Source organism: Grammomys surdaster, unplaced genomic scaffold (genome assembly GCF_004785775.1).
Source record: "Grammomys surdaster isolate TR1022 unplaced genomic scaffold, NIH_TR_1.0 126391, whole genome shotgun sequence".
NCBI classification, from domain to species: Eukaryota; Metazoa; Chordata; class Mammalia; order Rodentia; family Muridae; genus Grammomys; species Grammomys surdaster.
The window spans coordinates 7643414-7668943 of record NW_021621185.1 but is presented as its reverse complement, the minus strand read 5'-3'; the positions used below and the strand labels follow the sequence as shown (position 1 = coordinate 7668943).

General features: G+C 38.6%; 1 protein-coding gene across 2 annotated transcripts in view; it reads right to left on the bottom strand.

Moving 5' to 3' along the window:
* Positions 1-7439, bottom strand: part of Tmem161b (transmembrane protein 161B) — an 82245-nt gene extending 74806 nt beyond the window's left edge. The window contains exon 1 of one of the 2 annotated variants that reach the window (XM_028760135.1): positions 7301-7439. Coding sequence is in view for 1 of the 2 variants with exons in the window: in XM_028760134.1 (XP_028615967.1) it covers positions 7301-7303 (3 nt within the window). In the remaining variant the exon portion in view is untranslated. The remainder of the gene's footprint in view (positions 1-7300) is intronic. The other variant, XM_028760134.1, reaches the window with a different exon arrangement.
* Positions 7440-25530: the final 18091 nt, after the last annotated feature.

Genomic DNA, 25530 nt, shown 5'->3' with positions numbered 1-25530 from the left:
AAAAACCCAGGATAGCGAAAACTATTCTCAACAATAAAAGAACTTCTGGAGGAATTACCATCCCTGACCTCAAGCTGTACTACAGAGCAATAGTGATAAAAACTACCTGGTATTGGTACAGAGACAGGCAGGAAGATCAATGGAATAGAATTGAAGACCCAGAAATGAACACACACTCCTATGGTCACTTGATCTTTGACAAAGGAGCTAAAACTGTCCAGTGGAAAAAGGACAGCATTTTCAACAAATGGTGCTGGTTCAACTGGAAGACAACATGTAGAAGAATGAAAATTGATCCATTCTTATCCCCTTGTACAAAGCTCAAGTCTATGTGGATAAAGGACCTCCACATAAAACCAGATACACTGAAACTAATAGAAGAGAAGGTGGGGAAAAGCCTCGAATACTTGGGCACAGGGGAAAAGCTCCTGAACAGAACTCCAATGGCATATGCTCTAAGATCGAGAATTGACAAATGGGACTTCATAAAATTGCAAATTTCTGTAAGGCAAAGGACACTGTCAATAGGACAAAACGACAACCAACAAATTGGGAAAAGATCTTTACCAATCCTTCATCTGATAGAGGGCTAATATCCAATATATACAAAGAACTCAAGAAATTAGACTCCAGACAACCAAATTACCCTATTAAAAAATGGGGTATAGAGCTTAACAAAGAATTTTCAATGGAAGAAACTCGAATGGCCGAGAAGCATCTAAAGAAATGTTCAGCATCCTTAGTCGTCAGGGAAATGCAAATCAAAACAACCCTGAGATTCCATCTCACACCAGTCAGAATGGCTAAGATTAAAAACTCAGGTGATAGTAGATGCTGGCGAGGGTGTGGAGAAAGAGGAACACTCCTCCATTGTTGGTGGGACTGCATGATGGTGCAACCACTTTGGAAATCAGTCTGGCGGTTCCTCAGAAAATTGGACATAGCATTACCCGAGGATCCAGCTATACCACTCCTAGGCATATACCCAGAAGATGCTTGAACATATAACAAGGACATATGCTCAACTATGTTCATAGCAGCCTTATTTATAATAGCCAGGAGCTGGAAAGAACCCAGATGTCCTTCAACTGAGGAATGGATTCAAAAAATGTGGTATATTTACACAATGGAGTATTACTCAGCTATTAAAAACAATGAATTCGAGAGGTTCCTAGGTAAATGGATGGAACTAGAAATTATCATCCTGAGTGAGGTAAGCCAATCACAAAAGAAGACACATGGTATTCACTCACTGATTATTGGATATTAGCCTAGAACCTTGAAATGCCCAAGATGCAACTCACAGGCCACATGAAGCCCATAAAGAAGGAAGTCCAAGTGAGGGTGATTCGGTCCTTCTTAGAAGGAGCAACAAAATACTCAAGGGAGCAAATATGGAGACAAAGTGAGGGACAGAAACTGAAGGAGGGGCCGTCTCAAGACCACCCCACCTGAGTATCTATCCCATGTGCAATCACCAAAGGTAGATGCTGATGTGGAAGACAGGAAGTGCATGCTGATAAGAGCCTGATATGGATATCTCCTCAGAGGCCTTCAAGAGTCAGACATATTCAGAGGCAGATGCTCACAACTAGCCATTGAACTGATCATGGGGTTCTCAATAGAGGAGTTAGAGTGAAGACTGAAGGAGCTGAAAGGGTTTGTGGCACCATGAGGAGATCAACAATACCAACCAACCACAGCTCCCAGGGTCTAAACCACCAGCCTGGGAGCACTTAGGGGGGGGATCCAGGGCTTCAGCTGAATATGTAAAAGTGGAGGGCCCTGCTGGGCATAGGTGGAAGAAGAGAACCTTGACCTCATGAAGGCTGGATGCCCCAGGGGGTGGGAATTTTGAGGGTGGGGAGGTGGGAGTGGGGGGGTGTAGATAGAGGTTACATCCACAGAGAAGAAGGAGGAGGGGCGAGGTGATTGGGGGTTCCGAGGGGGTGGTGGGGGATGGGGTAAGGGGACAACATAGGAAATGTAAATAAATCATCCAATAAAAAAAAAATAATGAAAACATAAAAAAAAAAAAATCAAATTGAGCAAGCCAATCAATAGCGTTCCTCCATGGCGTCTGCCTTCATTCCTGTCCTGACTCCCCTTCATGATGGACCAAGCTGTAAGATGAAATAAAACCTTTCTCAAATTGTTAAAAAAAAAAAAAAAAAAAATTAATTGGTTAACAACCAACCAGGGCTCTCAGGGTCTAGGCCACCAGCCTGGGAGCACATGGGGAGGGATCCATGGCTCCAGCTGTATATGTAAGGGAGGATGGCCTTGTCAGCATAGCTGAGAAAGGAGATCCTTGGTCCCATGAAGGCTGGACCCACAGTGGGAGGGGGGGGTATTCGAGGGTGGGGAGGTGGGAGTGGGGGGTAAGTGGGAGCATATCCTCATAGAAGCAGGAGGAGAAGGGATGGGATGGGGTTTCTGGGTGGGGGGGAATGGGGAAAGGGGATAACATCTGAAATGTAAATAAAAATCCAATAAAAAATTAATTAAAAAAATTAATTGGTTAAGAAAAACGTCAAGGGACTAGAGAGATGGTTCAGTAGTTAAAGCACTTGCCGCTCTCACAGTTCTGAGACGGGTCCAGGACATTCACACATGAACTCACAACTGTCTGTTACTGCAGTCCCAGGGGATCAACACCCTCCTCAAGCCTCTGCACCACACGTATAAGTGATACATGTGTATACATACATACATAATGTGAATATACACTCACAGCACTTAATTTTTTTCAGTATGTGATGAAAAACTACAATCTATGAAATAAACATAACTATCTGCATGCTTAAAACTAAGTATCCATCACCATCCTGTTCACTGAAAACCTGTAATAATTTTACTGGAAGTCTTATACAGCTAACCACAGTGTAAGTTTTGTAACTGGTTTTGGTGTATTATAACTGTGTATGCGTATGTAACCAGTCTGATTATTTATATGTCCCCCTCACTACAGCTTACGACCACCACCATCATTTTCTACCCCTGTTTGTTTCACTTAACATGACTAGTAGCCTGCCTGTTTCACTACAGGAATACCATTCAGCCTCTCCTAATACAAAAAAAGTCCAAAGCCACAGCTGTTTGGTTTATAAGCAGTTATATCCTTGGCCTATCAATGTTAAAAAACAGTAAATGAGTGACTGAACAAGTATCCTCTGAAATAATAGGGCTTTTTAAACAGTTGTTTGGTAAAGGGTACAGTCATTTCAGCCAAACAAACAGAATATTCACTTCACAAGGACTTGTTTTGTTTGTTTCACAAATTCCAGAGCAGATAGGATGGTAAACTATGATTTGTCCTCTCTGAAACTTACACTAGGCTTTAGCTGCTACTGAATTAGGAGGGTAGAAACTTCACCTAACTGAGGTTTCAGGATCGCCATTGAGATGTGGTAAAGTTCCACAAGATCATCATAGTAGAGATCCTATAGTTAAATTGAAAAAAGAAAGGCCACATCCACTCACACACGCACACCCACCTCTTGCCGTTTGCTGAAACATTTCACTGCCATAAAAGCCATCACTAGATGTGTCCCTCTACCTTGGACCAGAACTGTGAACAAAACCCATACTATCTCATTAGCAATGAGAATAGAATCAAACAAGCAAAAGAGTAAAAGATGCTTGTTTCTGCAATGGTACTCCAGGACAAGCTGAGCTAACAAATACTAACGAGAAAAACACGAAGTCTCTAACATAACTAGGCCCCTTGAAGAAAAAGAGGAAAGGATCTCAGGAAAGGAAAATCAGAAAGCTTCAGAAGAAACTCAGATCTCTGCTACTACAGATTCAATGCTAAAGCCTCCTTAGAATCTTCAAAATGATTGTCTGATTTTCATTCAAGTGCAGAAAAACTTCTAAACTTCATGGTTCTTAGTCCTCCATTTTCCTCTAAGAATGATTTGAACCTCTTGTTTCAGACTTAACTACAGAATTTATTAAAAATAAAATTCTGAGTTGGGAGTGATAGCTCATACAATATAAAATGGCTCCCAGCATTTGGGAGGCTAAAGCAGAAAAGCAGAGAGTTCAAGACTAGCCTGAGCAACTGAGTTAAGAATCTGTTTCCGAAAGCAAACAAATAAGCAAGCAAAGATTCTCAAATTTTACTACTCAATAATTGGATCCAAATATACATTTTTAACCAAGAATCCTAGGGATTTTTTTTTTCTAAATAGCACAGAATTCATTGTACCAGGCTGGCCCAGAACTCACAAATACCATGCTGGGATTTAAGACATGCACCACCATGCCCAGGCATTCTTAAGGAAACTCAAGTATCCCAACACTCTTCCCAAGTTCACTAGATGTCAGCTATTCCATGAGTCCTCCAGTCTACAATCAATTCATTGGTCTGCACTCTTGAAGTGTACTGTGTGTTCTCTCATGCCACATGCCACATTATGTCTATCCAGTACTATTCCTCCCCAACTCTGACTACAGCAAAGCTTTCTGTCTCCTCACAATTAACAGCAGCAAATTATTAAACTACTGCATTGACTAAACAAGCCACCAGGGACCTGTAATTCAAAATGCTGCTTTAATTGTGCTACTGTTCTCTCATAAATCAACATGAATGCAAGATTTCCAACACAGCAGAAAGGAAATAGAATTTGTATACCTGCAGTAAACTGTCTATCAAATATTTTCACAAACTGAAAGCAAATAATGTAGAGAGCTCAGTATTTTCTGTCTACATCACAAGCCTATTGTCGTTTGCTCACAACTCAAGAACCTAATACATACAGCACATCTCTGAAGTTTGAGGCTACATACAAGATCAGAGAATGAGAGGGCAGAATAAATTTATAACCAATTAAGCATCAATAAATCCAAAATATCTATTGTGGCATAGCATTTATAAGACAGTTGTGAAATATCTGGCCTAATATAAAGACAAGGATTCTCAGGCTACCCAAATGATGTGTGTGTGTGTGTGTATATACACATATAAATGATTTTTTAAAGGAACTAAAAGGGCAAGGAAACCATATTAAATCTTTTATTTCCCTCCTTTTTTGGTACTTATTTACTTTACGTCCTGTTCACTGTCCCTGTCCCACAATCCTTCCCCTATCCCCCCTTCTCCTCTGAGCAAGTGGGGGCTCCCTGGGTATTCCCCAACCCAAGCACATCAAATCTCTAAATCTTAATCGGAAATATGTATTTACCATGAAACACGGTTCTAAGTCACTGAATGTAAAGAATCAGAAAATGACTAAAAGCCAATTGTACTTTTGTCAGGAATTTAGAACTTCTTAAAGAGTTCAAATTCTTACCAAATTCATGTAAGAAAAGTACTGCCAGAATCTGGGTCTTGAGAGTTCATGTCTAATGAGTGCTCTTCTCACTATAATATGGTTCACAATTTAAAAGAAACTGTTAACTCAACCAAGATCATCCTAAATTCAGACAATCTTCACTTTTTTTTTTTTAAGGATTCCAAGCATTGACTGCAATTACATACACAAACATGATCAATTTCATACCTGTGAACAACTTCAGTCAGGTAACTAACTCACAGATCAATGTCACAATGGAGACAGCTAACTAGGCCCCCACACTTTGTGAAAAGTCACCATGAGATTAGCTGAAAAATATATCTACTTCCTTAGAGCTGCCAGAACAGTTCTGTGGATCTCAGAATAAATACAGAAAACACATTCTAATTCAGCTTCTCCGTGACTATCATGTATGTAGTCATTTTATTTAGACACTGCCATTAACTTTCTAGACAAGACCAAGTTTTGTAGATATCACCTCAGGTAAATCATCACCTGTTTCTAGACTCCACATTCTTCCTTCTGTAAAATTCTGAAGGGATGAAGAGGTTACTAGATTTTAATTCCTTCCAGTTCTAATGTTCCCTCTCTAATTTCATTATCCCAAATGAAAACAGAACTCTCTTAAGGAATGTAAGCCTTATAATATTATTATAATAATATTATTCAGAGGTTCAGAGAATAGTATTCAGAGGTTCAAAACATTAAAAAAAAAAACACACTAAAAGAAACCATAAGTCACCTGGTAGTGTGCAAATGGAACCAGGTAAGTTTTTAGTTTCCAGTAAGTCCTGCTAAAATCATCACACATAACAGCTAAAATTGTCGATATTTGACCCTGAACAAAGGGGAATGGCCAAACTGGGAGTAGTGGCATATGCCTTTCATCCCAGCACTTGGGAAGCAGAGGCAGGCAGATCTCTGAATCTAAGGGCACTCTGGTCTACATAAAAAGGCAGCAGGATATTCAACTGAAGCCCGAATCCAAGATATAAGTCTCTACAGATGGTCTGAACTCTTTCATGTGGCTGATTGCCTGTTCAACTTTACCAGAACCCTGGGATCTTGGAAACAGCAAGTATCTTTTTAAAATCCTTCTATGTTCCAGAAAACTGTTGACTGCAGTCACCATTCCACACACAACTCACTTGCCCTCCTCCCATATTCCTACAATAAAGCCAAACCTCGATGTTTCAAAATTCCATTGTACATAAATGAACTTCCAAACTGTGTGATCAGTAAGCACCAACTGCTTCTTATCTAAAGTTGATTAAGACGTTCTTTGTACAAGTCCCTGAACTTTGTCCTTCTTTCAGCCTAAAACAGAACAGAATGACTGGCCTCGAAGTAAAACACCCTTTGGTCATCCCTTTCCCTCCAACCTTCTCACACCAGGTTCTTTCTATATTTACTTACTTCTAAGAAATCCTTCTCACCTAAGCTTTAAAACACTTGCAAATAATATGACTGTGAAAGAGATTTACAATAGGAAATTACAATTTTTCCTTTCAGGTTTAAATCTGTTGGTACCCAGCCTGGACACTTTCTTCAAAAGTGACATTGATTTTCAGCTCTGCAACAGTTGAGTGAAAAAGAGAAGCAAGTTTTGTGTTAAGTGCCTTGGCGTTGCTTGTCTCCAAGGAGACAGGCAAGTGCTCACAAGGTACTTTCATGTCCTTTCTCAGCCAAAAGCCTGCGGCGGGAAAAGGTGGCAGGGACAAGGTGGTGAGTTGAGCAAGGTCAACTGTGGGCCACCTGGTGCCACAGGCCACACGCAAAGGCTGGCTACTTAGTCTGGGTACCCGGACAGACCCGGCCCTCCCGCGACTCCACAGGTCCCTAGGCTGTCTGGAACCCCCGCGACGGCCCCGAGCACTCTGGGCAGGGTTCACGCCAACGCTCCAGCAGGTTCCATTCTGAGCAGGGACATCAGCCTTCACAGACTGAACATCCCGCCTTTTCCTCCTGAAGGTTGTCACTCTGGTCCTCACAAGACTTACCATAACGCCAAGAACAGGACGTGGGACAGACACTCTAGAGTCCCCGGTACCGTCCTGATTCTCCCTTCCAGGTTCTGCAAAACCGATCTCTAGAAAACGCGAGGGAAAAGGTCTTCCGGCTCGGCCGGAAGTCCTGCCCGCATGGGACAGGAAGTTCCTCCCTCTCCTGACCGCCAGCGACCCCACGCCACGCAGAGAGGAGGAGACGCAAGGCGTCCTTTAAAGCTACTTCCGTGGGTGTGAGGCTAGGGCGGGGGCGGGGCTGACCTTGAGAGTAAAGGGTGGCTGGCGCGCAGGCGCACAGGTGGGTGGGCGGGGCGGGGCGGGGCGAGGCTGCGTGCTCTAAGGATTCCTAGGTAAGCATGGTACTTTTCGCAGAGCTGGTCGTCTGTGTTGGAGCAGGGATCGGCTGGGTGGGTGTAGTCGGTTTAGTGAGGGTAAAGAACATTCTAGGCTGTATTCTTGCTGAGATCACTCAGAAATTGTCCAGCTCAGCCAGCCTCCCTTCTGTCCGCTTTTCTTACGCAGTACCCTGGAATCTCAGTTAAAAACCCCTGTCCTGTCCAATCACCGTCCTCTCTTAGGTCAATGGAATGTGACCTTTAGAAGTTCTTCGCTCTTCACAGATGCCAGCTGCAGCCAGAGGATATCTACCAAGAGCAGAGAAACTAAGAAGAAAATTCAATATGGACACTTCCTCTCTACTTAATACCAATATGAACAAATGGACATTATAATATCTCATATACATACATATACATGTATGTTTTATGACACCTCCCCCTTCCAAATCTGTACCAGTGAACTTGCCTTTTTATTGTGATGAGAGTTAACCGTAGAGGTAAGTTTGAAATAAGTACACAGAACATCTATGACCCAGAAATTCATCACGCAGTTTAACAATCCTTACGGAAACTTGCTTATTTTACCCTTCTCCATGAGATACCTTTTACTATAATGTGTTTTTGTCATGAAGTCAGAACTGGAGAAGGAATTAATCTTCAGCAGTCAAGACTGTACACACTGAAGCAGCTATGAATCCTAAGTTTTAGAATCCTGACAGATACCTGGAAGTAGTGATGTGCAACCTCTAAATGGCCCTTGGACCCTGAGAATCGTTTCTGAGCCGCCTAAAGGAGTTAGACGGGGGCGATTTGGAAAGGATACAGAGATGACGTTTATACCTTGTGTTGACTTTTAATGGGGGAAGGGAGGGTGACAGGTGATAGAGAAATTGTAAGAAATGAGAGAAGGTACTCCAAGTCCAATAGCCTTGAGGAATATTTTGTGAGAGGAGTCTGCTACTGATCAAGCCAGAACTTCCCTAAGGGTTCAGCTTCTGCTTTATAGAGACAAGGCTGTAAATAGGCCCCAGGGCAACTGCAGTACGGTAGAGTGACTCAGGTTGACTGCTCACATATCTTGGGGAAAGCAGTTATCCTTGAGGAAGAAAAGGTGGAGAAGGAGAGTGGCTATCAGCCTGTCAGTGACATCACATTCTGTGAAGTCTTGTCTTTCATTTGTGACATAGTGGGTCTTCCATCTGTCCTAAACCTGGCACCCTCGTGGAGGATCAGAAAACATCTCCTATATGACAGTAAGATAGGAATTATTAGCAGGATAGAATTCATTCCTGCCAGAGGAAAAACAAGAAAAGAAATCAGTTTTTGCTATCTTACCACTTTTAATAGACTGTCAGATTCCATTTTCTTTATTTTGTCTATGGCACATTGATTAACAATCTTTGGTTAAAATCCTTTAATTTCACGAGGTTATCTCTGATACAACCATTTAAAAAATCCATTACACAAATAGTATTTTTAATGATTAGTATGTGTATAGGTTTACATTTAAGTCTTTTTGTCCTATTAAAAGGCAATATATTCTATTGATTACCTGCTTTTTTTTTTAATTTATCCCTTCCTGTTTCTTAAATGGATAGAAATGTTTGAAAAAGATTCAAAGAACATTATGAAAGGGAGAGAGAGGAGATGTGATGATAAAGATTAAAAGATATTTTTGGTAAATTAGTTATGAGCACAGTCTTTGACAAAAGTCTTGGCTGCTTACCATTTGGGGTTTTTGATAACGTAAATGTCTTCTCTGAGAACTGATCTCAAATATGTATAAATATCAACAGAAAGTTATTTATATGAGCACTCTGACCTGAAACTTTTCCAATTATTAAAATCTATCACTTTTTAAAAGACTAAACCCTGTCTTTAACAAAAATATGTTGATTAGTTTTACCTCTAAAAAAGTTCAAGCTCTTTTCTCTTTCCTTTACTAAATATGATATGTTTTATTCTGCAATTTATATTGTGGTACAATTAGTCTGTAGCTATGTGGAAAGTTGGGTCTTGGTTTTGTTTCCTTAGATAAACTGTGCTTAAAATTCTTTATAGGCCATAGCAGAAACAATCGTGTACCAGTAGCAATAATTTATTGGTCATGTTCTGCCATATGTGGTAAATGGAACATTTTGTAATTGTTCTAAAAAGCCACTAGACTCTATAGTGGAAAATAGTTGTCTTTTAGATCAAAGGAATATCAGAGTATGGAACCTTCATGATGTGCTTAATGCCCTTGTCAGAAACAAAAGAGATTGTTTCCCCGTTGTTTATTCTGCACCATGTGAGAACTTAATCAGAACTCACTTGCCAACTACAAAGAGGGTCCTTGTTACCTCCACCGTTGATAAATATGAGAACTGATTTTGTGGTTTACATCACCCAGTTTATGGAATCTTGTTACAGCATTCAAAATAAAGACTGCAAAATTGTGTTCAATGTGGTTGCTTTGACCTGGAAAAAAAAAAAAGCCCTACACTCACAAAAAAGGATAATTCAGAATGTATTCAATTCCACTCAGTGTTCATTTCCTAAACTGTTCTATAATAGGGAAATTTTTGAAACAATTACTAAGAAAAAAATTGTTCATCGATAAAGCTTCTTAGAGCCTACCTATGTTGCTCTTACTTTCCTAATTTGGGAGAAAAGGTCTTTAGAAGTTAAACCAGGCATATGACCATAATCCCAGCAGTTGGTGGGTAGAGACAGGGGAATCAGGAGTCCAAGGCCGGTCTGGGCTACATAAAACAGTCTCAAAAATAAAAATGTACGGCACTCCTTCAATAATTCGGTAGCATTCCTGAGAATCTTTATTTCCATGTTGTTTCCCCTCACTGATTTTAGAAGTTGAGTGGAACAACAAATTTTGTATAGTGTCTATTTTCATAGGATCTGGGGTAGAGGAGGCCAAAGACAAGTGTCCTTCAGGAGCTGCTCACCATGCTTTTAAAGATGTAGACACACACACACACACACACACACACACACACACACACACCACACACACACAGAGTCATTGACCTGGAACTTGCTAAATACATTAAGCTGGCTGGCCAGCAAACAATAACAAGTTTGCCATTTTGTGTTTCTTGAGTGTATGTGTGTTGTTTTGGAGATTTGGTTTTGGTTTTGTTTTAAGCATAGGTTCTATAATCAAACTGAACAGCCAGCATTTCTCTTCCTGTAATGAGACCTTGATGCCATTTGAAACTTTTTCATTTCAACTCCCTCAAGTCCTTCCTGATACTCCCCATCTCCCTTCCCACTCATCTTCATGTCCTTCTCTCTTCCTTCCAACCTAAACAGAAACTTTAAGAAAACAATGCGAAACAAATGAATAAACAAAACAAGAAGCGCAAACAACCAAAGAAAGCTACCAAACTATAACAGGAAACCCTCAACAAAAACAACAACAACAAAACAGGATTTCATAAAACTAAAAAGTTTTGGTGTAGCAAAGGACACCATCAAAGTAGCAGCCTGTAAAATGAGAAAAAAGATTTACCAATTATACATCTGACAGAGCCTTCGTATGTAGAACATAAAAAACAAAACCAAGTAACTGAACGTCAAGAAAACAATCCAATTAAAAACTAAGGTGTAGAACTAAAAGAATTCTTAAAAGATGAAACAAAAAGGGATGAAAATATTCATCATTATATATCCCAGGTCTCAGGTCTATGTGTCCAGAGATAGCACAGTCTACAATGGGCTGACCCCAGCCCCACATCAACTATTACTTAAGAAAATATCCCACAGACCAGTCTGATGAAGGCAAATACTTCCCTGACAACTGAAGCTAACTGTGACACCAGCTGAGTCATTTTGCTAGCTGTAGCAATGTCTTCTTCAAATACTGTACCTAGATTAAATTCTCAGCCAAACACAACATAACACACATACCAGTCACAAACAACTTGAAACAAAATCATATAAAAGTGAGTCTTTAAAATCTAAACTAGCTTTATTCTATCATTAAATATTTTCATCTTTCTATCAGTTATTGTTATACACTAAAGAAAATGGGAGAGTTGTATTTCCCATGATCAGAAAGTTATTTTACCAGTAAAAAAAAAAGTACTTTTTCTAGACATGGCTCATAGGTGAATAAACAGAATATAAGGGTTAAGTCCTAAAAGGATGCTATTCAAGCCATTTCAATGATAAGAAAACCCAGTTTTGTAAAAAAAAAAAAAAAAAAAAAAAAAAGTGGGAAACCTTTATTAGCAGAATGGGGAACAGTACAGAACCCGATACTATAATTCAGCAGGAAATATTTCAAATAATTCTCTTACAATACTATAACTAAGCAAAACCCAAAGAGTTATCCAACCATAGAGATAAGATTCATAGTCTCTAGGTAAATAACAGTTTTATACAGGCAGTGTCCCTAGAAGATATATACATTTCTAATAGTTGGCACTGATATCAATACATGAAACAATCTGACATTACTAATAAAATGAAAAGTGATCAGTATCTCTGATCCAAGAAAAATGCTTCCCAAGATATACGAGAACATTCACAACAATTTCATATAAACCAGCAAAACTGAGGAATAATCCATTGTAGTTTGATAGGAAAGTAGGAAAATATGTTGAGAATATGCATACAGTAGAATATAGCATGAGAAAAAAGTTCAAGTATATAAATTTGGAAGCCTCATTAGTAAAGTTAGTCAAACAAGACAAAAATTCACAAAAACTACAAGATCCTACTTAAAAATTTAACAGCAACAAAAAATCGAAGTATAAAATGGATAGTAAATTGTGCATTTACTCTTTTTTTCTTCATGTGTGCCTTGTATGTACATATTGATGTAGCCACACCCACACATGGGAAGGCTCTGCACCTTGAGACAAGTTTCTCACTGAACCCAGAGCTCTCTATTAGATAGACTAGGCTAGCTGGACAATGAGTTACCAGGATTTGACTGTCATCTTTTCCATCATCAACCCCCAAAGATGAGGTACAAGCTGCCAAGCTTGACTGTTCATGTACTCGTCCTCTTGTTTAAACAACCCACACTCTTACCCATTGAGCCATCTCCCCTGCCCCTAGTTATTCTAAAGTAACATTTTCTCTACTAAAATTAGATAGACTGTATATAGCTGTTCTGTGTATCTTACATATATTTTATAAATATTCATTTGAAACTAGTCAATGAAATAATTCTAGATGATAGCCAGTGGTAATATAGGTTTAAAATATTTCTGTATATAATAAATATAAATAGGATCTAATTAAAACCATTATCTATGTATATGTTATGAATAACATATATCTAGCATTGTATTACACTTTTTATAGAAAGTATGTCACCTTTATGGAAATATCTATAAATAGTTGGTATATATATATATATATATATATATATATATATGTGTGTGTGTGTGTGTGTGTGTGTGTGTATGTGTAAATATATGCATACATATATACCAACTATATATACATATATATACATATATATAGCCAGTGGTTTTATATATATATATATATATATATATAAAATTTTACCTGTAAAGAATGAGTCCCCCAAAATATGCATAACTTTGCCAACATATTTAATAAATCAAGAGTTTAAACTCAGTGTGATGCAAGATTATATGTTCTCAACCATAGTAGCCAAAACTATAGTATCCACTGTAAGCTTTTCATGTGTGACATAGACATCACTTATAGTCTGTTAAAGTCTATAGAGCTCCATTTAGAATAATGCTTTTAAGTACATAAAATATAATATGTCTGATCAATTGTTTGTGATACAGAAATAATGACATTAAGTGTATGCATGTACTTTTAAATTACTGCATTAATGGAGGGTCTAATTGTAAAGTTTTGGAATAATAACCACCAGTTATATTTTGAGACACATAACTATGATAATATGATAGAAAAGTATCTAACTTTTAGAGGCAAAAATGTCACCATTACACTAGTAACATTGATCTATTTATTATCTGTGTCCACTATTTGAAGAAATTAGATTTTACCTAGAAGTCAGCAGACATAGGATTGCAGATCTGGGTAATTGAAAGAGCATTGGTTAGCATGGATGAGATCCTGTGTGTGATCCCCATCATAAATGAAACATTAGCAGACATGAGACCCTGTGTTTGATCTCCAACATAAATACATGGCAGGCAGGGGACTGTAGGTGTGTGTCAGTGGGAGAGTGCTTTGGTAGTGTGTATCAGAGCTTGAGTTTAATGTAAATCAAATGTAAATCAAAATGATATAAATCAAATGGCAGGAAATGGGATGGTAATAAATATTTTTTTGCAACTTGATTAAAGCCTGCTTTATCATCTCAACTTGTAGGCTTTCTGACATAGGTTTTACTTAAAAAGATCATCCTCACAAAACCCATTTTCTGGTTTGAGATTACAATGAAAAAGTGATATGCAAATATGTTTAGTTTATTAGGAAAAATATTTGCTTTGATGAATTTGTGGATTGAGAAATGAGTGTTAGAGTAGCCAAAATCCTGTATGGACAAAAGAAAGCTCAGAGCTCATACAGAAGGTTTTATGTATAAGCTTTGAAATTGGTTGCTGACATTTACTGCCATACAGTATTCATAAAATAATTTATTGTTGACTAAGTACCATATAGCATATGCAAAATTTCAATACCTGTAGCCATGCGATACTCCGAGAAGAAAATTCAAATAACTAGACACCTTTAAAAGTTTCCTTGGGCTTTTTTTTTAAAATGAAGTTTTGTACTTGCTTTTCTTATGATTTTAGCATACTAGCACAGCACCTGGGGAACCTGACTTTGACCAACAAGGAGGAATTGCTTGGCTAATTGAAAGTGACAGAAACCTTGGGAGAAAGCAATAGCACACCAAGGATAATTATAAAAAGTAACATGAGCACTAAAGAATACTGTTAAGAACCTAAAGCTCCCAAATGAGGTTAGACTTGCAAAAACAATCTAAGAGAGGACAAATAATGGACCTTTTAAAATTCTGCTCAGAACCAGGAGATAATCAGGGAAAAGCCTTGCAGCTTCTCATACTGGCTCAGTGCTAAGAAAGAAAGCCACAACTCGATGTCTCACTCCATTTGTAAAAAAGGAAGCATATGCTGGGATGGAGAATGGGCCAGTGTTTGTGGTGTCAAGCACCTGGGTTTAATTTCAGTTCACAATATTAAAATGTATCGAGTCCATAGTTTTGAACTGAGTTTCCCCTACAAAGCAGACAAAAATACTATTCAGCTAAAACTGGATATCACCAAACTGAAAGAATCTTCCCCCCACCAAATCAATTAGTTTTAGCCCACACACTAAGGAATATGCTCTGTTATAAGCCTGCTGGGAAAGTCACTTTGAAGTGACCACCTCCCAATCCCAGCTCACTGGGTCACCTATATTAGAGGAGGAGACCCTACTCAACTTAAGACTCATCTATAAAAGCAAGTCTATTTTTTAAGATAAATGTATTGTGATTTTTGACATTTAGAAACACTTATATTTATTATTCTGGGTAGGTGTTTCTCCCATCTATAAGATAGAGATAATATTTCTCATAGGAATTTTCTGAATAATGGAAATAACATTTTAAAACACGGAATCAGGCTCACAAATAGTACCTAAAAATAGTAACTCTAACTTGCTAATTCTTCTTAAAGGAAAGTTTAAATAGTAGTGAAAAGAATACTATTCCCAAATAGGAAATGATAGTTCCTAACAATTTAAGTTTAGATTATGTCACCTACTATGAATGGTTTGCATTCCAGGCTTTTGACAGAAAATTAATAAGATCTGAAAACAGTCATACATACATTTGAGGAGTTTCAGGAAACAAATAGAGCAAGCTAAACTAAACTAAACTAAACTTGAGCATATGAGTATCTTTTAGGGTAAGAAATGAAACTCTTGGAGAAATCAAGAATTCAAGGCCCATATTGAAACATGATAAAAATAAATCTGCAGCACACCATAGCACGCCAACAGTCACCATCAAATTAAATGGAGACAAACTTGAAGCAATCCCACTAAAATCAGGAGCAAGAAAAGGCTGCCCATTCTCTCCCTATCTATTCAATATAGTACTCTAAATTCTAGCCGGAACAATTAGACAACAAAAGGAGATCAAGGGGATACAAACTGGAAAGGGAGGAGTGACGGTATCACTATTTGCAGATGATATGATAGTGTACAGAAGTGACCCCAAACATTCTACCAGAGAACTTTTATAGATGACAAACAACTTCAGCAAAGTGACGGGATATAAAATTAATTCAAATCAGTAGCCTTTCTCTATACAAATGGGCTGAAAAAGAAAATAGGGAAACAACACTCTTCACAATAGTCACAAATTATATAAAATATCTTGGTGTGACTAACCAAGCAAGTGAAAGATCTGTATGACAAGGATGTGAAGTCTCTGAAGAAAGAAATCAATAACTTCAGAATATGGATAGATCTCCCATGCTCATGGATTGGTAGGATTAACATAGTAAAACTGGCCATCATACCAAAAGCAATCTACAGATTCAATGCAGTCCCCATCAAAATTCCAAATTAATTCTTCACAGACATGGAAAAGCAATTCTCAACTTCATATGGAAAAACAAAACAAGATAGCAAAAACATTTCCCAACAATAAAAGAACTTCTAGGAGAATCACCATCCCTGGCCTCAAGCTGTTCTACAGAACCATAGTGATTTTAAAATAACACATAATATTGGTACTGAGACAGACAGGTCAATCAATGGAATAGAGTTGAAGAGTCAGAAATAAACACACATTTATAGACACTTGATCTTTAACGAAGAAGCCAAAACCATACAGTGGAAAAAAGAAAGCATCTTCAACAAAAGGTACTGGTCTAACTGGTAGACAGCATGTAGAATGCAAATTGATTCATATTTATCTGCTTGTACAAAGCTCAAGTCCAAGTGGATCAAGGACCTCCACATAAAACCAGATACAATGAATCTATAGAAGATAAAATTTGGAACAGCCTCGAACACATTGGCACATGGAAAAATTTCCTGAACAGAACACCAGTGCCTCAGGCTCTAAGATCAACAATTGACAAATGGAAGCTCACACAACTGAAAGGCTTCTGTAAGACAAAGGACAAAATGGCATCCTACAGATTGGGAAAAGATCTTCACTAACCATACATTCGATAGAGGGCTAACATCTAGAATATACAAAGAACTCAATAAGTTAGACTCCAGAAAACCAAATAACCCTATTAAAAATGGTGTACAGAGCTAAACAGAGAATTCTCAACAGAGGAGTCTCAAATGGCTGAGAAGTATTTAAAGAAATGTTTACCAACTTTAATTATCAAGGAAATGTAAATCAAAATGACCCCGAGAATCTACCTTACACCAACCAGAATGGCTAAGATCAAAAACTTAAGTTTAACAGTAAATGCTGGTAAAGATATGGAGAAAGAGGAACACTCTTCCATTGCCAGAGGGAGTGCAAACTGGTACAGCCACTCTGAAAATCAATCTGAAGATTCCTCAGAAAATTGGAAATAGCTCTACCTGAATGAAGACCCAGCTATACCACTCCTGGGAATATACCCAAAAAATGCTCTACCATATCAAAAGGACATGTGCTCCATTATATTCATAGGAGCCTTATTTGTAATTGGCAGAAGCTGGAAGCAACCCAGATGTCCCTCAACCAAAGAATGGATACAGAAAAATATGGTTCAATTACACAATGGAATACTATTCAGCCACTAAAAACAAGGACATCATGAATTTTGGGGGAAAATGGATGGAACTAGAAAATATCATCCTGAGTACCACAGACCCAAAAGTACGTGTATGGTATGTACTTACTGATAAGTAGATATTAATCAAAAACTTCAGAATACCCATGATACAACTCACAGACGGTAGAAGCTTAACACAAAGAAGGCCCAAGTGTGGATACCTGAATCTCACTTAGAAGGGAAACAAAGTAATCACGGGAGGCAGAGAGAAGGAGGAAGCAGTGTAGGCGTGGAGAGCGGGGAGGAGAAAAGCAGGGGCAGGGGCAGGTACGAGGAGAGACAGGAGGGATGCCCAGAGGGCCAGGAGAATGAATCAAAATATGCAGTAGTGGTGGTTAGGGGAAAGAGGGAACTTCCAGAAAGTCCCAGAGACCTGGGATGTGAGAGGTTACCAGGACTCAGTGGGGATGACATTAGCCAAAATGCCCAACAGTGGAAAGATGGAACCTAGAGGGACCACCTCCAGTAGATAGACAGGCCCCCAGTTGAGGCAGGGGCCACCTACACATCTTCAAAAATTTTAACCCAGAACTGTTCCTGTTTAAAGGAAATTCAGGGACAAAAATGGAGCAGAGACTGAAAGAAAGGCCACCCAGTGACCGGCCCAACTTGGGATCCATCCCATGCATGCATACACCAAATTCTGACACTATTGCTGAGACCAAATTGTCTGTGTAGACAGGAGCCTGGCATGGCTGCCGTGTCCTCAGAGGTGGGAAGGCGAGGGGGTGGGGTGAAAATCTTGGGGAGAGGGACCTGAAAGGGGAGCAACTTTTGGAATGTAAGTAAATAAAATAATTTAATAATTTTTTTAAAAAGAAATGGAACTTTTAAAAAATAGTTGTGTGTATGTAGTGTGTGTGTGTGTGTGTGTGTGTGTGTGTGTGGCTGAGTGGTAGATGCTCTGGAGCTGGAGTTATAGGCAGTTATAAGCTGCCTGATATGGGTGCTAGGAATCAAACTCAGGGTCTCTGCAAAGACAATTTATGCTCTTCACCACAGAGCCATCCCTGTTGCCCAAGAAATAGAAATCTTAAGCTCTGAATTAAAACCATGTTTCACATAATGACATTTTGGTTGTCAATAGGTCATACATATGGTAATGATCCCATAAGATTATTATTATAGAGAAAAAAAATGTCTATGGCCTTGTGATGTCAGCCATCTTAAAATTGTAGCTCAACATGTTATGGTTTATGGTAGTTTTAGTGTTATAACATGTACTGTACTGTTGGTTGTATGAAAATATAATCCAAATTTGATAACATCTTACTGCTGTATTTATTATGTCTTTTAGTTACTTTTGACAAAATAACAAACACTTATTAAGGAAGAATTAATTTCAGGGCCAGGCAGTGGTGGCGCACGCCTTTAATCCCAGCACTTGGGAGGCAGAGGCAGGTGGATTTCTGAGTTCGAGGCCAGCCTGGTCTACAGAGTGAGTTCCAGGACAGTCAGGGCTACACAGAGAAACCCTGTCTTGAAAAAACAAAAAAAAACAAAAAACAAAACTAATTTCAGCTTGTAATTCTGGAGGTTAGAGTTACCATGGAAAGAGGGTTTGGGGCGGGAACCAGAGACAGCTAGTCACCTTGCCTCCACACTCAGGAAGCAAAGAGTGATGAATGCTTGTGTTCAGTGTACTTTCTCATTTTTATTCAGTCCAGGATCCTAGACATGGGAATAGTTCGTTAAGACCATTGAGATGGGTCTTCTCATTTCAGTTAACTTAAACTAGAAAATTCCTCACAGACATGGCCAGAGGCTTGACTCATAGGTGATTCTAGGGCTTATCAAGTCCATAATACCAACCATTACAATGTACTTTTATCATTTTTGAATGCAGTTCTACTTATTTTTTTAAAAAATTATTGTGTCAGCATGATTTCTCAGTGGGTAAAGGTGCTTGCTCCTAAGTTTGATGACCTGCGTTCAGTCTCCAGGAGCCACAGTAGGAGGAAGTACCAACTCCTACAAGTTGTCCCCTGACCACACATGGTGTAGCATTCACCATACCCCCACATATAAATATAAATAAATTGATATAATTTCCAAAACTTTACTCTAAAAGGTTGTGCTTTGTTAAGCCTGAAGTATCTTTGTGATGTGTCTACCATATCTCTTGATTCCTTCAAGATGACAAGTTGAGTGACTGGCTTATGTCTTTGAGCTTTGTATCAGCACTACCTATGATGGATGTTTGCACAAAGACCTCACAATTCATTTCTCAAAATGCATTCCTGTTTTCTTTCAGTGATTATGCTTATATACATAATATGCCTTATACTAGTGACTTGCCTCCCCAATGGGATTATATTCATTTACCCACATAAACAAAAGAAACAAAAAAAATAAATTTACTGAAGAAATGCTTAAATGGAAATGTAAGACTTAGAATCTAAAGTGATATGGAAAGAACAAGTTTTTTGAACTTCATCAAAGAAGTAAAAGGTAGTTGTAAACGAGAAAAGCCGTGTTCTTAAACAGGAAGTAGTGGTTGTTTGTGATCCCTCAAAAGAAACCCACACCATAATCTTATGACCTGTGATCATTACTTTATCGGGAAGATTTGTTATTAGGAATTTTGAGATGAGATTATTCTGGATTATTTGGTGAGCTATAAATCCAACAGCATATTTTTATATGACTAATAGAAGAAAAGAGACAGTGTAACCATAGAAACAGAGAGTGGGGTACTGTGGCCACAGATCAAAGAACGAAGATGCTTGTCAGAAACTGGAGAAAACCATGAACATGTTCTCTCCTAGTCTCTCAAGAGGAAATTGAAGCCTGCTAAGGCCACAGTTTTGGAGTCTTGGCCTAGAACTCTAGGGGAGGCAATCTTCCTGGTTTCCAGTGGAGAGAGGATTAGAGAAGAAAAAAATGGAAAGATGGAAGAAAGGAAAGAGGGAAGGAGGAAGGAGGGAGAGAAATGAATTAAATGGAAATTATGTTTGGGAATCTGAGCAAACAAACCACTCAGGCTTTCATGAAGTAACCTTGTTTAATTTGCAAACAAGCAAAATAAAAAGATAATTTTTATAAATGTATATAATTATAGACAAAAATGAGCTTAAGCTTAAGCAGAAGTAGCCAGCAAACAGATTAGGGTTTGTGAGAGTGTTGTGAACCAAATGAAGCAACTGTAACTTCTAAATGATTTGCTTTGCTCTACACCTGTGTTCCTCCTAGACAAGCTTCCCCTCTGCTCACACAGTGGAAGGTTTGCTCAAATAAACCCTATTTTTCTTTTCCTTTCTTTTCTTTCTCTCCCCTTCCTTCCTTCCTTCCTTCCTTCCTTCCTTCCTTCCTTCCTTCCTTCCTTCCTTCCTTCCTTCCTTCCTTTTTTTCTTTCTTTTTTGGTTTTGTTTTTGAGACAGGATCTTGCTGTGTAGTCCTGGCTGGCCCTGAACTTACAGCTATCCACCTGCCTGTGCTTATAGAGTTTTGAAATTCAAGCCATGTACAGATGTCCAGCTCAAATAGACTATTCACACACACACACACACACACACACATTTGTACCTTAGCTTATGTTTTTAAGATAGCTAACAGGTGAGTATAATGATTAGTTCATATGGTTACAGATCAAGATAACTTGTCAGCAAGCTGAAGAATCAATAAAGCAAGTGATATGATTCACTGAAGATTGAAGACCTGAAAACCAGTAGAGAGAGTGACGTCATTCCCATGCCAAGGCATAAGAATGAAGCTATCAGTGCTGGCTTAAGCCCAGATGTCAGAACCATGGGCTAATGAATGAACATTGATGTTGCAAACCCAAAAGAAAACCTTGTTTAAAAATATGTTTGGGTAGGGTCATGATACCTGCTGGCATTGGTGAGGGAAAAATCTTAGTTCAGTGATGTAAAGACTAATTTCTTACAGAAATACAAACACCCAAATATTTCACCAGCTATCTGTGTATCCTTTAACACAATCTGGATAACATAAAATTAGGCCATCACCATCAAGTTTAGAGGGAATGAGAGGTAGTGAAATACAAGCAAGTGGCAAAGAAGTCTGAGATATGTATCAGGTTTATTATTGGAACCAAAATTTAGTTATTAAATTACAGATCATTCAGTCTCTGTGGTGATATAGATTACCAAGTTTCAAAGGATACCTTCAGGATTAGTATTGCCAGCAGCAGAAAGATGTTTAGCAAAGCAAAACACAGCGCTCCCCAGAGTCAGGTAATCAGAGAAAGTCTGTTTGATTAACAAATGTTTCCGCCTATTCCTTTGATCTATAGAGGAAGTAAATATGTGGTTAGGCATATATTTAAATCAGTCATATTCAAAGTAATTGTAGATAAAATGCTTTTTAAAAATATTTTTGAGCCTCAAATATACAGTTCTAGACAAAATGTTTAAAGTGATATAAAACGGAAAGTGCATCACTTAGAAACTGCCCCTCTAATCTTTGCCTGGGAATGAATTCATTCAGCTCAGACTTCCTGACACACACTGATGCTGGCAAGAGTCTTTACGTGCATCATTGTCCTAGTTAGGGTTGCTACTGCTCTGACGAAACAACATGATCAAAAGCCAGTTGGGGAGGAAAGAATTTATTTAGCTGATACTTCTACATTGTGCTCCATTACTGAAGGAAGTTGGAACTGGAACTCAAGCGGGGCTGAAACCTGGAGGCAGGAGTTGATGCAGAGGCCATGAAGTGCCTGCTGCTTACTGGCTTGCTCATCATGGTTTGCTGAGACTACTTTTTTAAAAAATGACTTTTATTCTTTTACAGTCCAGTCATTAACTCCTCCCGGTCCACCCTCCCACAGTTCCTCATCCCCCGCTCCGTCTCCAAGTGGATGTCATGCCCCCCCCCCCCCAATCCCCATCCCCTACCCCACAAGGCCTCCCCACTCCCTGGGGCCACAAGTCTCTATAGGGATAGGCCCTCTTCTCTCACTGAGGCCTGACCAGGCAGTCCTCTGCTGGTCGGGTCAGGGGTGGGGGCATGGACCAGCTAATGTATACTGCCTGGTTGGTGGCTCAGTGTCTGAGAGATCTCATACTACTTTCTTATAGAATCCTAGACAACCAGCCCAGGGATGTCACCACTTGCAATGCATGGGGCCTTCCTCCATCAATTAGTAATTAAGAAAATACCTACAGGCTTACCCACAGGAGACAATTTTATGAAGGCATTTTCTCAATTGAGAGTACCTCCTCTCTGATAACTCCAGCTTGTGTCAAAGTTGACATCAAACCAGCCAGCATAATAATAGAACACAGTAATCAATTTAATACAATTATTACCTATAGTAATTGGTTGCAGCCCAATTTTCTTTATGATAGGTTACAGCACTAATAGAAAATACAGTGTAGTAGAGAGTGTTTACCTGGAATCAATAGGATTCTGGCATTCTTCGTCATATACCTGTAAGCTAGGGCATAGGGTGGGAGGAAATCCTAAATGCTAGTACTGTCAGAAAATCACAGCAGAGAGGACAGTGAGTCTTGAGCGGCAGCTATTCTCCCTAAAGGGCAATAGTATAAACTTACATTTTCTCCTCGGACAGCCTTGGATTTCATTGATGACTGACAACATAGAACTCATACTTACCTAGATTCTAAGTCAGGGAGGATATATTTTTAAATGGTCCTAATTAGGGTTGTCCAAATTGTCAGAGCTAACATTTAATATTATAAACAATTCAACAAATCAGCAAGGATTTTCACACTTAAGTCACTCATTTAAATGTTAAAAATTTACAGAATATTCCACATGTATATATGTTGGGTTTTAGAACACTAGAATATAACATTCTAAGTTATGTTTAGTAAAAATTTTAAAAGCTATATTCAATCATATGGGGTGGATGAGCATCACGTATGTGAAACACTATTACAAGTGTCACAGGCGGGAAGCATTTATCACAGAAGTACTTACTTACTTTTGATGAAACTGGTAGCTTTGTTGAGAGCTCTTATATATAAAACAATGCTATCTGATGTGACAATATTCTTCTGTGAATCTAACAGTAATCTAAAATGTACAGATAAAGTAATATGTTAGAAGTGTATGAAAACCACCACAAAATAATTTAATATGAATTTTCAAAAAGGTGATGGTAGAACCATGTGAGAAAAACACCAAATTCATGAAAAATAATGTGTTTTTAAAGAGAAATAGAACAGACCACAATATGTCCAACTAGGAAGACAGGGTGTCATGGTGTTTTATTATATATCATCTTTAATGTTACAAAGGATTTTTTTAGCACATTTATGTTACAAAAATTAATGATAGTTTATGAATAAGACTTTCAACTTAAGATTTCAGACTTTTTCAAATATTTTAGTGCCAGGAAAGATATTCTCAATGAAAAACAAACATATATTTCATTGTATTCTGCTGCAACACACACACACACGCACACACACACACACACATATTACTAGAAATGTTTTGTTTAGTATTTTGCCAATAATAAATCTAGGGCTGATTTGCATGAGAGTAAACAGTGAGGTGAAGAAGCTTCTTTAAGAATAGTTGAAGGGACCAAGGATCTCCTCTCTCACCTATGCCTGACAGGGCCATCCTCCCTTGCATATACAGCTGGAGCCATGGGTCCCTCCCGAAGTGCTGCCATGCTAGTGGTTTAGATCCTGGGAGCTCTGGTTGGTTGGTATTGTTGCTCTCCTCATGGGGCCGCAAACCCTTCCAGCTCCTTCAGTCTTCTCTCTCACTCTTGCATTGGGAACCCCTTGATCAGTTCAAGTGTGAACATCTGTCTCTGAATATGTCAAACTCTGGCAGACCTCTAAGGGCACAGCTGTATCAAGCTCCTGTCAGCATGCACTTCCTGACATCCATATCAGCGTCTGTCTTTGGTGACTGCACATGGGATGGATACCCAGGTGGAATGGTCTCTAGACAGCCCCTCTGCTAGACGCCATGTGTGGGGGAATTCTAAGGTGGGGAGGTGGGAGTCGAGGGTAGGTGGGAGCACATCCTCATAGAAGCAGGACGGATAGGGGGTTCCTGGGAAGGGGGAGGGGGGAGTGGGGTAAGAGAATATTACCTGAAATGTAAATAAAATATCCAATAAAAAAATATGGTTGAAGGGAAAAATGGGAACATTTAGCTTAAAATACGTTTGAGAGATCAGTGTGACTGGTTTCAAATATCTGAGTTCCTGCCAGGAGGAAATCGATCACTTTCCAACAGCTCATTGATAAGATCTCTATAGAAAACTGTTTTAGCTCAATGTCAAAACATTGAACACTGTTCACTCGTTTATAGTCAATTTCATTCATTATTATGAAGTATTTTCTAAAATTAGAGAGTAAAAAATGAGTGGGTTCCCAGCCAGTTTTAAGATTCAAACGCATCTAGAAGATGAGACATCCTACAGGAGACTCAAACATCCTCAGTGCTTTTAATGATTTCTGGAATGTAAAAAAAATTATTTCAGTTTCTGGAACAAATGACAAACACATAGTTGAGAAATATGAAACACTGAAATTTTACTTCATGTTTCCCATGCAATTTACATTGTTTTACACCTCAGTGGGTCAAATTAAACATGTACACGGCTGCCTTTTACAAGTGCAATCTGTGATATCAGCTCTCCATCACTTGAAGTACATTCCACTATACTTGGGGGGATGAATATAAATGCTTGAAATATATATTTAAAATTCAAAGCATAATCTAAATGTAAAATGTCATTCTACTTTAATCTCATTGGCCACTAAAACAACACAAAATAATACCTTAGTAAGTTATTACTGTATACCCATTAATAGGTATAAAATGAAAATTTCTGATGCCAAGTGCTCACAATTTGAAATGGAAATATAAGAGGCTACAATGGTCCTGAAAAGCACATTGGTAGTATTTAATAAAGATAAACATATACTTATCACATAGGCTAGAAATCCAACTGCTAGATATGTAAAAAAAAAAAATTCTGCTTACACAAAAGCTTTGACATTCCAGCTTTATCTTCAATATCCTAAAACTGAAACAACTCAAATGTCCTCAGTTGACAGAATGAATAAACTCTGGTACATCCACATCATACGATGACAGTAATAAAAAAGAACAGTTAATTCATACCCTGATTTGAGGACATTGCACAGATTGAAAACAGGCAATCTCCGGT